Below are 13,955 nucleotides of genomic sequence, written 5' to 3' on the forward strand. Positions count from 1 at the left end.
GCTTTAGCCTTTCATATGTGGCCACATGTGAGATTTTTACTTCTGAATTATCCCCAAAAAGAGGGAGCTGCTTTACATTCATTATACACTTTTCCCTATATCCAGCTAGAGCAGCAACACTTTGCAGGTCTCTATCTTACTTGTCTTGGTAATCTCCATGGTGCCCCCCCCCCCCCCCGTAAAAAAAAAGCCTTAAAATCAGCATATGATCAGCAGATGTCTGCTTGAGTTAAACTGGGTTTGTTGACTCTGGTTTTTCCCCAGGCTAAAGCAGAGCACAGGTTTCTAACTTGCCCAGAATCACAGCAGTGAAAACTCTGCAGGGGCACAGACCAGGGTCTGTCCTACTGGCAAAGGCCATGCAGGTCACTTTCACCTAGACCCTGCCTTAGGCAGAGCACTTTCTGCCCTCTGCTTCAATGAATGGGGAATAAGCTTCCAACTTGTTCCCACCTGGCGCTCTTACTCCTATGGTGTCCTGTATGAAAACCTGAGATAATCCCTTCTACTCACAGGTTAGTTTCTACCAGGTAAGCAGACTTCTTTCATTTTCTCTCTCCATCCCTTCAGGGTTTTGCCCTCAGCCATGCATAGCTGGCCTCTTTCATAGGCACCTTGCAGCACTGTTTAATTACTAGATCATTTTAGAGAACCACACTTCTGTTTAAAAATTAAATATTAAAAATTTTAAACCAGAAAAAGGTTCAAGCCTCCTTTCCACCCTTAAAACAAATATTCAAACAGTACTTAGGGAAAATAACAGTATCTCTGTCTTCCTTCTTTTTTCTTTTCCCTCCCTTCCTCTTATTTCTTTTCTTCCTCTCTCTCTAAGACAGGACAGCCATTGTTGCCTGGGAATAGCAGAATGTACAAGCTATCCTCAGCCAAGGATCTCTCAAGCCTTGTCCTCACAAGTGGCTCTCGAGTACACTTCCACAGACCCTGTGTCACTGGCAACTACCTTCAAAAAACCTACCCAGAACCTGAGGTCTCCAAATTCAAGTGTACAAGGCAGACTCACAGCTCAAACCAATACTAATATTCGAGTATCGTGTATAACCATTTGGACAGCAAGAAAGAAACCTCCCTATAGACTTTAAGCAGCAGGAACTGGGGAAGGGAGCTGAGCAAAGAGGATGTAATCTAAAAGAAAGATCCAGGATGCTGACAGCTCAAGTTCCTCAGAGAAGCTTCATAGGCCTCTTTCATAATACAGGCTATCACCTTGACTTTTAAGAGGGCCCAGAAAAACTGACACCTTGCCTTGTCTTTTCCTTCCCCTTTCACCTACTTTCATCCAGCCATGTTTATTATCATATACTTGTTTGTTTCTTTCTTTGTCTTTTTAGGGCCATACCCGTGGCATATGGAGGTTCCCAGGCTAGGGGTAGAGTCGGAGCTGTAGCCGCCAGCCTATGCCACAGCCACAGCAGTGAGGGATCTGAGCTGCGTCTGCAACCTACGCCACAGCTCATGGCAACGCCAGTTCGATAACCCAATGAGCAAGGCCAGGGATCGAACCTGCACTCTAATGGATGCTAGTCAGATTCGTTTCTGCTGAGCCATAGGAACTCCTACACACTTGTTTCTGATTACAAAAGGACTGTAGCCACATCATAAGCAATTTGGAAAAGAGAAATGTAGGAAAAAAACACTCATGGTCCTATCTTGCTAGGCTTTCTGTATCCGATTTAAACATATCACTGTAAGCTATACACAGGTTTATGCCTTACTTTTTTTTTTTTTTTTTTTTTTTTTTTTTTGGTCTTTTTGCTATTTCTTGGGCCGCTCCCATGGCATATGGAGATTCCCAGGCTAGGGGTCCAATCGGAGCTGTAGCCATCGGCCTACACCAGAGCCACAGCAACTAGAGATCTGAGCCACATCTGCAATCTACACCACAGCTCATGGCAACACCGGATCGTTAACCCACTGAGCAAGGGCAGGGACCGAACCTGCAACCTCATGATTCCTAGTCAGATTCGTTAACCACTGCACCACGACAGGAACTCCATACTTTTTTTAATGCCTTACTTTTTTTTCTTTTTTTAGCCATGCCATGGCATGTGGAAGTTCCCAAGCCAGGGATCGAACCCACACCACAGCAGTGACAATACAGGATCCTTAACCTCTAGGCCACCAGGGAACTCTCTAATCCCTTAATTTTAAAATAAATAGTATTTTGATTTTTACTCTTATATCAAAGTAATGCACAGTCTGGAGTTCCCATCGTGGCTCAGTGGAAACAAATCTGACTAGTATCCATAGGATGCAGGTTCGATCCCTGACCTCGCTCAGTGGGTTAAGGATCTAGCATTGCCACAAGCTGTGGTGTAGGTTGCAGACATAGCTTGGATCCTGCGTTGCTGTGCCTGTGGTGTAGGCTGGCAGCTGTAGCTCCAATTGGACCCCTACCCTGGGAACATCCATATGCTGCAGGTGGTAGCCCTAAAATGGAAGAAAAAAAAAAGTAATGCATGGTTTTGGTGAAAAATGTAGAAAATACAGAAAAATGTATGATATAAAACTTTCCCAAATTCCTGGAGTTCCCGTCATGGCACAGTGGTTAACGAATCTGACTAGGAACCATGTGGCTGCAGGTTCAATCCCTGGCCTTGCTCAGTGGGTTAAGGATCTGGCGTTGCCATGAGCTGTGGTGTAGGTTGCAGACTTGGCTTGGATCTCGAGCTGCTGTGTCTCTGGCGTAGGCCGGTGGCTGCAGCTCTGATTCGACCCCTAGCCTGGGAACCTCCATATGCCGCGGGAGCGGCCCTAGAAGAGGCAAAAAGACAAAAAAAAAAAAAAAGTTTCTCAAATTCCCATCACCCAATGATGTTACTATTAACACTTCAGTGGGTTTTCTTCTGAGTTTTTTTCTATCCACATATAATACACTGAATATAATCTATAAGTACTTTGTTTTTTTAAACAAAATTTAGACAGCAGTGTATGTAATGCCCTATATCCCACTTTTTTTTTTTTTTTTTTGGTCGTCTTTTGTCTTTTTAGGGCCACATCTGTGGCACATGGAGGTTCCCAGGCTAGGGGTCAAATTGGAGCTACAGCTGCCGGCCTACACCATAGCGACAGCCACACCTGATCCAAGCCGCATCTGCGACCTACAGCACAGCTCATGGCAATGCTGGATCCTTAACCCACTGAGCAAGGCCAGGGATTGAACCCGCATCCTCATGGTTCATTAGCCACTGAGCCATGACGGGTACTCCTCTTTTTATTAAAGTATAGTTGACAATGTGTCAATTTCTGCTCTACAGCAGAGTGACTCATTTATATACACATACATTCTTTATTTATTTTTTATTTTATTATTATTTTTTTTTGTCTTTTTGGCTTTTCTAGGGCTGCTCCCTAGGCATATGGAGATTCCCAGGCTAGGGGTCTAATCAGAGCTGTAGCCACTGGCCTACGCCAGAGCCACAGCAACTCGGGATCCGAGCCGCGTCTGCAACCTACACCACAGCTCACGGCAACGCCGAATCGTCACCCACTGAGCAAGGCCAGGGATCAAACCCGAAACCTCATGGTTCCTAGTCGGTTTCGCTAACCACTGCGCCACAACGGGAACTCCACATTCTTTTTTTAATATTATTTTCCATCATGGTCTATCCCAGGAGATTAGATAGTTTCCTGTGCTATTCAGTAGGACCTTATTATTTATCCATTCTAAATGTAAGAGTTTGCATCTACTAACCCCAAATTTCCAGTCCATCCCACTCTCCCCACCCCCATAACCCTTCATAATCACAGGTCTCTTCTTTATATCTATGAGTCTGTTTCTGTTTTATATATAGGTTCATTTGTACCATATTTTATATTTTACTTTTTTGGCCACACTCGTGGCATATGGAAGTTCCTGGGCCAGGGATCAAGTCTGAGCTGCAGGTGCAACCTATGCTACAGCTGCAGCAACACTAGATCCTTAACCTGCTGTGCTACAGCAGGAACTCCATGTGCTAAATTTTATTTTATTTTATTTATTTTTATTTGTCTTTTTGCCATTTCTTGGGCCGCTCCTGTGGCATATGGAGGTTCCCAGGCTAGGGGTCTAATCGGAGCTATAGTCACCGGCTTACGCCAGAACCACAGCAACGTGGGATCTGAGCCGAGTCTGCAACCTACACCACAGCTCATGGCAACGCCGGATCGTCGACCCACTGAGCAAGGCCAGGGATCGAACCCGGCCTAGTCGGATTCGTCAACCACTGCGCCACGACGGGAACTCCTCCGTGTGCTATATTTTAGATTCCACATATAAATGATATCACATAGTATCTGTCTTTCTCTTTCTGACTTACTTCACTTGGTATGATACCTGTATCCCACTTTTTAATACAAAATATTTCTGTCATTATATAGTCATAAAAACTAATAACTTTGTAACGGTTCATTAGATTTAGTGTAATTATTTAGTCATTATCTTGCTGGCTTTTGAGGTTGTTTCCCATCTTTTTATAGTTAAAAATAATGTCATGTTGAACATCTTTCTGCTTTCAGTTTTTCCATGTTTTTTTTTTTTTTGAATGATTCCTTTAAGACAAATTCCCAGAAGCAGAACTAAAGGGTAAAAATGGAACATTTTTATGGCTTTTTGACACAAAGGCTGCTTTAGGAGGGGTTATTCAGATCTACACCACTATGACCAACTTAAGAGTCAAAAATTGGTACCTTGCTGCAACCAGCATTTCTCTGACACCAGTGAGGCTAAACATCCACATTTGTTAACCCATTCTACTTCCACTTTTCAGATTGTCAGCTCATCTTCTTTGACCACTTATCTGCTGGGTTTTAGGGGGTATTCTTATTTATTAGAGAAAGCATTTTTATATAAAAATATTAGCTTACTGCATCACACCTGCTGTGAATTATTTTCCCCAAACTGTCTCTTGGTGGCATCTGAGTTTTGGTTGGTCATGCCCTTCTTAAACACTTGCATCTTTTGTGTGGTGTGTGTGTGCGTGTGTGTGTGTGTGTGCACGCGCATTCTAGGGCTGCACCTGCAGCATATGGAAGTTCCCAGGCTAGGGGTTGAACAGGAGCCGCAGCTGCCGGCCTATGCCACAGCTATGGCAATGCCAGATCCGAGCTGAGTCTGCCACCTATACTATAGCTCATGGCAACACTGGATCCTTAATCCACTGAGCAAGGCCACAGATCGAACTTACATCCTCATGGATCCTAACTGGGTTCGTTAACAGCTGAGCCATGATGGGAACTCCCAGCAACTTATTTTTTTAAATTTTCAGGGCCACACCCACAGCATATGGAAGTTCCCAGGCTAGGGGTTGAACAGGAGCTGCAGCTGCCAGCCACAGCCACGGCCACATGGGACCCAAGCCACATCTGCAACATACACCACAGCTCACAGCAATGCTGGATCCTTACCCCACTAAGCAGGGTCAGGGATTGAACCCACGTCCTCATGGATACTAGTCAGGTTCATTAACTGCTAAGCCACAACCAGGAACTCCAACACTTGCATTTTAGCCTCTGGTCCCACAATTATATTCAAAGTCTTTTTTTTCAAGCATAAAAGTCATTTATGGAGCATCTGTGGCATAGGGAAGTTCCCAGGCCAGGGATCAAATCCAAGCTGTGACCTACACCACAGCTGCAGCAATGCCAGAGCCTTAACCCCGTGTCAGGCTGGTGGTCAAACTGGCGCCTCCACAGAGACAAGCCAGATCATTAACCCACTGGTCACAGCAGGAACTTCAACCCTTTCTACTTTTAATTTTCTTTTCTTCACCCTACACCCAGATGATAATAAATCCTAGTTGATACCTCTGTATTTTAGTTCCTACCCTTTTCTATTCACCAAGTCTTTCAAACACATACTTAGCCAAGTCTTTCAAACACATCACTCTTAACCTTCTCTGGTCAGTGGGCTAGTGTTTCCTAGGGTCTCACACACAAACCCCTAATTCCTCTGCCCAACCAGACCAACCCAGCTGCTTTTTTAATATCCCTCTACCACATACCCAGTGAACCAGCTGGGCAGAGATCATCAATATGTACTAAAAAAAAAAAAAAAAACATAAAATATGTATTTTTCGTTTTTAAGTTACAGAAGTAATATATTTCCTTTTTAAAGAAAATACATGTGTACACAGTACACATGTGTATCTCCCCACGCTGTCTCCAATTCCATTGTCTGAAGGCAATCGCTGACTTGGTTCCAATCTTCCTACATCCGTTTAGCTTTCTCCAATGAGGTTTTTCCCAGAAGTTTCCTGGACTGAACCATCTACTATTTACTATTTACGAATACCATTTACTATTCAGTTCTTGGCTCATTCCAGGTGTGTCCATCTTCCTTTTCAATTAACCCCACTACTTCCCAAGGCTGGGTGAAACCGGCTTCTCCGCTTATACCTCTTGTGTGTCCCTAGAACTGAGTGTGGCACTGGACCTCTGATAGGTACTTAATACTTTGTAAAGACTGAGTCTAACTTCTTCCCCAGATAGAAAGACGCAAAATCTCTATCTAAACCTGCCACCTTTTCCTAAATTGGCTCCACTCATCTAGCTCACAGCCCTGCAACTAGGGGGCTGCCCATCAACCCCAGCTCCATGTTGGCAAATGTGTGCAGAGCGCAAGCTCCCCTCCTTAGGGCAGATGTACACAGAAGCAGACATGCAGAGAATGAAGGGGGGGAGAGGGGTAGGGAATGGGGCACACAGGTCTACCTCAGCTGGGGATGTAAGATCCTGGGGAAAGGCCTAATTTCAGCTTTTGTTGGAATTTAAAGGTTTGCTTAATAAGGCTTTGAAAGTCTCTGTGGTATTAATTGGTAGGCTTCAAGAAAACATGAACTCCTGCCCAATGCCCTGGCCCCAGGACCCTTCCTGGCCCCAAAGCATCTATAGAACACCTTGGGCCGTGTGAGGACCCCTCTATCTTGGCCGAGCAGCCAGCCACTCCCACTAGGCTTCCTGCTCTGTGGGCTCCTGTCCCCTCCTCTTGCCCTGACTCCCCAGGCAAAGTTCCCTCACTAGACAGAAATGAGTTGATCTACCACGCCCCTCGCCTGTTCCTGAGGCACCTATGCCTTGAGAAAGTTCTAAGATGCTTTCACCCAGTGGTATCTGAGCTGGGTTCGGAAAGCACGTTGGAGATAAGAAAAAAGAACAAAAGGATAGTAGTGTTAGGTGCTAAGCCCTCTACCCTGAGTCACCCAGGCAACCTTTGCTTTCATTTGATTGAATGGGTTTATGCTTTAAAAAGAAAATGAAAAAAAGATTAACCAAATGACCTAAAAAACCCCACAAAAAACCCAATTAAGTCAAGCCCTGGAGATGAGACCCAAGTCTGGAGGTCAAGTTCAGGATTCACCTCTAGTAAACAATTGTTTGGATCATGTCCCCTGAGTCTTTCCAATCAGGCTAGGATCAAGCGAAACACGTATCTCTCTGCCCTCTCAGGCCAGTGGAACCTGCTGTTCTGAGCACAGAGGTTTCTGGTTTAAAGCAGAAAAGCAAGGATAGGAAGGTTCCTGGGGAAAGGGGGAACAAGGTGCCAAGGAGTCCCGGGAGTGACTGTTGGGAGAGAGAGGCCAGTCTTGGGCTGGTGGAGTGCAGATACCTACCTTGACACCGCCATCCGACTTCTTGTTCAATAGGCTTTTGGCAGCTGTGAAAACAAAGAAGAAAATCAAGTCTCTGGCATTGTACCCTCTCCCCAACCTGAAGTCTGGCAGCTGGATCCGCAAGAGACTGATGTATCTGACAAGGGGGCCAGGAGTCTCATGAAACCCCTAGAAGAGACCTGTCCTGGTGCCCCAAAGCAAGAAGGGCATCTCAAGCAGCATCGGGCCCTCAGGGTGGCACCCCAGGATCTCCTCTGCTGTGGAAGAGGGCTCAGCAGAAACAGGGACACTGCGTTTAGGAGGAGAAACCACATTCAATATTGGAGCTGCCTGGGCCATTGGGAACTCTGCCTTCGACAGCTTCCACCTAGGCCTGGAAGCAGAGTGCCAGGGTGAAAGGGGAGGGCTTGGTCCCTAGATGCCACGGAGATTCTCAGGATGGCCAAGCTGCAAGGATGCAAGACATCTCCTGAGTGTTCTCAAGAAACAAGAGTGTCACAGTTCACGAAGGAGACCAGACGTGAGGACAGAAAGACACAGACACAGAGACCAGGACCACCTACAGGAGGGTTTTGCCAGGGGTTTGAAGTGGGCAGGTCCTCCCTGCCACCCTTTCCTCAGAGTCTACTCTCTGGACTCACTAAGCAGAAAGGACTGGGCAGAATAATGAAGTATTAAACAGAGATTCTAGCCAGGCACGGGGTGATGAGCTCTGCATTCAACATGTCGCTCCTGGGGCAACAGGGGCCACAGGAAGGTAGCAGGCAGTGGATGGAATATTCCAGGGAGATGGAATCAGTCCAACTCTCTGACCCACCTAGACTTTGCATCTTGGTTCTACTGCTTGCTGGTTGTAGAGTTACTTATTAACCTCTCTGAACCTCAGTTTCTTTATCTATAAAATGGGATCATGGCATGAAATGTGCTAGGCGGAGTGCTTGGCACACAGCAAGTACTCAGTAAGTGGTAACCATTGTCACTATTGCTGCTGCCAGTCTTTCTTTCAGGTGGCCATTCCTACCCAAGCTGGGTCTCCAGTGAGAATAAGTGTCCTTCTATCACAAGAATTCTGACCTCCAAAAATGGCCTTTGGGCCCATCTCCAGTTCATGCTGGGTGATCTGACACTTATTTTTTTCAACACGTTTACTACGCCTGACCACCTACTGTGTTAAATGCTTTACATATGTCAAAGTTCTTAACTCTGACTGCCCATTATAATCACTTGGGACTTAAACAAACAAACACAACTTTTGTTTATGCCCATCCCATACCCTAGGGGGGTCTGCTTTTATTTGCCTGGGGTGGGGTCCCAGCATCAGGATTTTTTTTTTTTAATTTTCTCATACAGGCAGGGTTGAGAGCCTTAGACATACACAATCTTAATCATCAGCATGTTATTTATTAGCCCCAATAGAGAGGTGAGGAAACTAAGCTTGGGAGAGCAAATGTGACCTGCTCAGGGTGTGGCAAGGCTAGGATCCAAACCCAAGGACAGCTGTCTGCACAGCTCCTGCACTTTACAGCCTTTCAGACCCAGAGGTCTGCAAATGACAGACTTCACAATTTTGAGGGGTGTGGCTTCCCCATGGGGTCCCCACCAGTGCCACTGAGGGCTGGTCTTCACCCCGGGCACCTGCAGGCCCGCCTTGGCTGCAGCCCTCACTGGCAGGCCAGGCTGTCGGGTGGGCGGCGTCTGGAGAAAAGCCTCCTGCTGCCCAGCTCCACATCCCCAGGCTATTGCCTCCTGAGAGTTGGCAAGCGCCCAGCATGCATGGCTGGTTAGGGGGCTCTGAAACACCAATGCGCTTGCAGATGCCAAGTTAGGTGGTCCGTCTGGCATGCCCATCTCAGCCCACAAGCATGGGACTCGCCTCCCTGGTGCTCGGGCCTGGCATGCTGGCCCTCCTGGTGGGGTGGCAGGGAGCCGAGGCAGGCGGTCGGGGAGGACTCATGCCACGTACCTTGCCCGGCCAGGCCGGCGGCGCTCGCGGCAGGCGAGGCGGGGGCGGAGCTCTGCCTGCCAACTGAGGGGATACAGTCTCTCAGTGCACAGAGCTGCCGCCAAGCCACGGGGGCCAGTCAGCAGCGAGCATGCCCCAGCGCGAGGCAGGAACCCGCTGCCGCTGCGCACAGCGGGGTCCGGGCGGGCGGCGTGGCCAAGCCGGCCGAGCTGGGGGAGCAGAGGCACCGGAGGCAGGCTGGTGAGCAGGTGCGGCTGGCCCTGCAGCAGTCTGGGGACCTGAGAGGACTGGGCTCAGGGCAGAGGGAAGCCCACCTGTGCTGCAACCACTGGGGTGAGAGCCCGCAGATCAAGGCCTGACTTGGTGAGAGGCAGTGTCCTTTCTGAGGCTGCCCAGCCCTAGCTTAAGGCTATGAGGAGAGTAAGCCTCATCTGCAGACCTTCCTCCCGGGGGGACCTCAAGAAGGACATTTTCAGAGAGCCCGGAACAGAGCCGGTTCCTCAGGCCATATCCCAAAAGTAGCGAGACTGGCACTAGGGGCCTAGGAAGGAACCATGGCCATTGTGCAGCTAACTCACTGATGCTCCACAGCCCCCAAATCCTCAGGGGCACAGCTCACTTTCCCTCTTCAATTGAGCCAGTTGGCCAGGAGAAGCTGTATCTCACAGCGCTCCAAGGGTATAAGTGCCCAGAAAGAAAACAAAGGCCACCGAAGCGATACATTCTAGAGGCCCTGATTTCACCATGAGCCAACGTGTTAGAAACCAGGGATAGGCTGAACCCTCTATTTCAACTCAGAAAACAGTCCAACTCATTCCTAAGGAAGCACACAAGTGCCCCTCCTGTTTGATTATACCTGTGGACACCTCTTTCTGCAGAAGCTTCTAGGGACAGGCTCTGACCTCGCCTGCCCCAGAGGCAGGGCAGAAGAGGTCATCCTGGAATGCCTGCAGCATTTCTTTTTTTTTTTTTGTCTCCTGAGCCAGGGCAAAGGGAGAGCAAAGGCCAAAGTCGAGAGAGGGACAGGAAGCTCTTTAGGGATCAGTGACAGTGCTGTGTCCTAATAGAGACCAAGTTCCTGAAACCAGGACACTGATTTCCTGAAATGGACGGGGAGAGGCTGATGCGGAGGCCTGAGGCCACTGGACAGGGCACATGCTATTGATTTCCGAGCAGCCTGTTTTCACATCTCTTTCACACAGAGAGAGAACAGATCACCATTCCAGGGTCGGCACAGAGCTGCCCTTGAGCGTCCTCTAGAAAGGCTTTCTTAAACCCAGAAAGTAGAAGCTGCAAGTAATTAGAGGACTAGAAGCACAACGTGGGACTACAGCCCCACCTCTGCTGGAAGCAGCCTACAGTGGCCTCCTGCCCCCATCTGTGAGGCGAATCCAGAACCAGAGCTTCTCTCCATGGGTTCCCACAGCACAAGATCGAGCCCCACAGGGGTGGGCCTGAGGGGGACACTCTCCCAGCTCACTCTCCAGTTCTCAGCCTGGGGCCCTGTGGCTCTCCCTCAGGGAAGAGCTCAGGAAGCCCCAGAGCCAGGTTACCAGGAACCAGCACAGTGAGCCCTGGACTCAGGCTTAAGGGAGCAACCTCTGCCCAGAGTGGCTGCCCACCTGTGCCTCCCGCAAAACCTCCGCTCCGTTAGGGCAGCGCAGAAGGAAAGCAAGGGAAGGAGCCTGGTTAGAATGAGACAGGGGTGGGGTGGGGAGTGTCTTGAACCAAAACAGGGGAACTGGGGGTTAGGAGGAGGGAAGGCCAGGGGAAAAGGCAAGCCGGGAAGAGACCTTTCTGTCTTAAATCCTGTTGTTAATCTTTTCCTTGCAGAAAAGCCACTGTGCTTCCCAACTGAGGGCAAACGATGGGGAGGGGGGGAAGGTGGAGTGTCTTGCATCTTAAAAAGAAATGTGAAGTGTGATTTACAAATTATTGGTTCACTTCTCCCAATTCCTCATGCAAATTTAAGCAAGTTCTTTTCCTTCCATTCTGCTGGTCTCTATTACTTCACTCTTACAATTGGTATCAGAGGATATTTTAAGCACAGTCACCGTAAAAGGTTTAAACATCTGGAATAATTTCTATTAGTCATCTCCACTTGGACACGACAACAGAGAGATCGCCTTAGTTGGCCAATTAATGGTGGTGACTGGGAAGGTTCATTACACCTCATCACTTTCTTTCTCCCAGCACATCCTCCAATGCCCTCGAGACCTGCTAAAATCTTAAAGTGCTGAGAGTCTTCAGAGAATTCAATAAGAAGCCCCAGGGACAAGGTAAATGGGAGGCTGGCCAGGCTATTCCTTGGGAGGAGGGAATATAGTTCACAAATGTGAAGCCACGTCAGGCCTCCCAGAATTTCAGGTTACAATCCTCAGCTGCAGCAGCCCCTCCAAAACAGGATCCCCATCATCTTGGTCAAGGTGTTGCCTGAGACACCCAGCGCCAGGGTGGCACGGTATGGCAACAGCCTGTTCTGACCCACTCACCTCGTAGAATTAAAGTGCACAGCTGAAAACATACCTGAAAAGTTCCTGGAGACAAGCATGGTCGTAAGGATGGCACCCTGGGGAAAGAAGAGAGACCTGTGAATTCTATGTGCAGTCTGTTCTCAGGCAGAGGGCAGCTGCCAGCGAGAGCCCGAAGACACCAGGACTGGGGCCCCCAACATGTACACCATCTTCACAGCTCAGCTCCAGCCAGGAGGGGTGTTCCCTTCGGTGATGGGGCAGGGGGCACCCTGTCAAAAGCACGCGGGCAGCCCAGCCAGGAAGGCAAGACTCACCTTTAGTTTTCTCCGAGCATTGAACTTGCGCAAGCACTCCACAGTCTCTTGACGATGCATCATAGATGCCACTGTGGACCGTTGCTGGAAGCCAAACAGACAGGCCTGTGAGCCCCCGGCCAGATCCTCTGCCCCTCACCACTGTCCCAGCACCGATGGCCTTGTGCTCAGCCACCCGAGAGTTGCTCCAAAGATGAAGTCATAGATGTGAAAATGCTTTTACAATAAAAGCACTACCCAAAACTCAAGGTTATGTAAGGACAATAATCTGAACATGAAAACACCACCGGTAATTGATGCTGGAAGAACATGCCCGAGAGTGTGCTAATCTTCCTTGGGAGATGGAGGCTATGAAAGGGGCCAGTATTCTGTGTATTGTCATCCTCACGCCATTACTCCTTCAGCAACTGTTCAGTGAACACCTAGTACATTCCAGATTCTGGGCAGTGCGAGAACCAGCAGGGTTCCTGCTCTCTGTGAGAACATTTGTTCCTTTCAAGAGCTCCTCTCAATCCCCCAAACGAGGTGCTAAAAGAAGCTAAGGATCTTCACCTTGAGGCATCAACCCTTCTCAGCATTTTAGATGGGAGTTTTTCTTCAATGTATTACTGCTAACTTCCTTCCTCCTTAAACAGATTCCACTGGACATGACTGACATTCCCCTGATGACTCAGGGTCAGCATACAAGCATCAACTGTTATGTAATAGCCTAATACAGAGAGGCCCTCTGTGGCTACTGAGGTATATAGGATGATGGAGAGTGGGGCCCACAAAAATGACCCCTGGAACAGATTGCTGTAATTCTCAAGTACCCTTTTTTTTTTCTTTTTCGGGCCGCACTTGTGGAGCCCAAAAAAGGTTCCCAGGCTAGGGGACTAATCAAAAGTACAGCTGCTGGCCTACACCACAGCAACGCCAGATCCGAGCCACATCTGCGACCTACACCACAGTTCATGGCAACCCCAGATCCTTAACCCACTAAGCGAGGCCAGGGATTGAACCCGCATCCTCATGGTTCCTAGTCAGATTCATTTCCTCTGTGCCACGATGGGAACTCCTCGAATACCCATTTTAAGTGGCTCATCCCCTCACTTTGCGGTTGTTATCTTGGCCAGCCTGCTAGAAAAATTAATCCTACAACATGCAGCCTGGTGCCTACACCCCCACAGGGCCACCCTGCAATCCTTCCTCTTGTTCCTGGCCACTGCCTTTCCTGGTTCCTGAAGAAACTCTTCCAACCTTGTCGAGTTTCCCCAAGTCTCATCCTGCACCTCCTCCTCCAGAGAGTAAACTTCTCTACCGGGAAGTGAGGAATCACCAAGCAAGAACTTCAACTTCAGTCTCCCACCCACAAGCTGATTTCCATGCTCCTGGAACCTCATCCCCAGTCCCTGAAGCATCATTGTCCATGTGCTGACCCCTGACCACGACTCAGGAGCACCTCTTGTTTTGCTATCTAAACCTTGGTTCCTCAATTAGCCAATTTTTAAAAAATTATTTTTATTTATTTTTTAAAATGGGATTACATCAAATTTTATTTTTTTCTCTAACATTTGTTTTTTGATTAAAAAATTTTTATATAGTTGATTTAATTAGC

General features: G+C 48.2%; 1 protein-coding gene across 40 annotated transcripts in view; it reads right to left on the reverse strand.

Moving 5' to 3' along the window:
- Positions 1-13,955, reverse strand: part of CAMK2G (calcium/calmodulin dependent protein kinase II gamma) — a 57,441-nt gene that overhangs the window by 15,077 nt on the left and 28,409 nt on the right. For 21 of the 40 annotated variants that reach the window (XR_014825725.1, XR_014825722.1, XR_014825719.1 and 18 more), the window contains 3 exons: positions 12,359-12,442; positions 12,097-12,139; positions 7,608-7,651 (listed from right to left, as the gene is read on the reverse strand). Coding sequence is in view for 29 of the 40 variants with exons in the window: in XM_084993150.1 (XP_084849276.1) it covers positions 7,608-7,651; positions 12,097-12,139; positions 12,359-12,442 (171 nt within the window). In the remaining 11 variants the exon portion in view is untranslated. 40 annotated transcript variants of the gene reach the window in all.

This window comes from Sus scrofa, chromosome 14, assembly GCF_054392235.1.
Source record: "Sus scrofa isolate SSC_HxYL_T2T_F1_AM1 chromosome 14, Sscrofa_HxYL_maternal_Yorkshire_Landrace_v2.0, whole genome shotgun sequence".
Taxonomy (NCBI): domain Eukaryota; kingdom Metazoa; phylum Chordata; class Mammalia; order Artiodactyla; family Suidae; genus Sus; species Sus scrofa.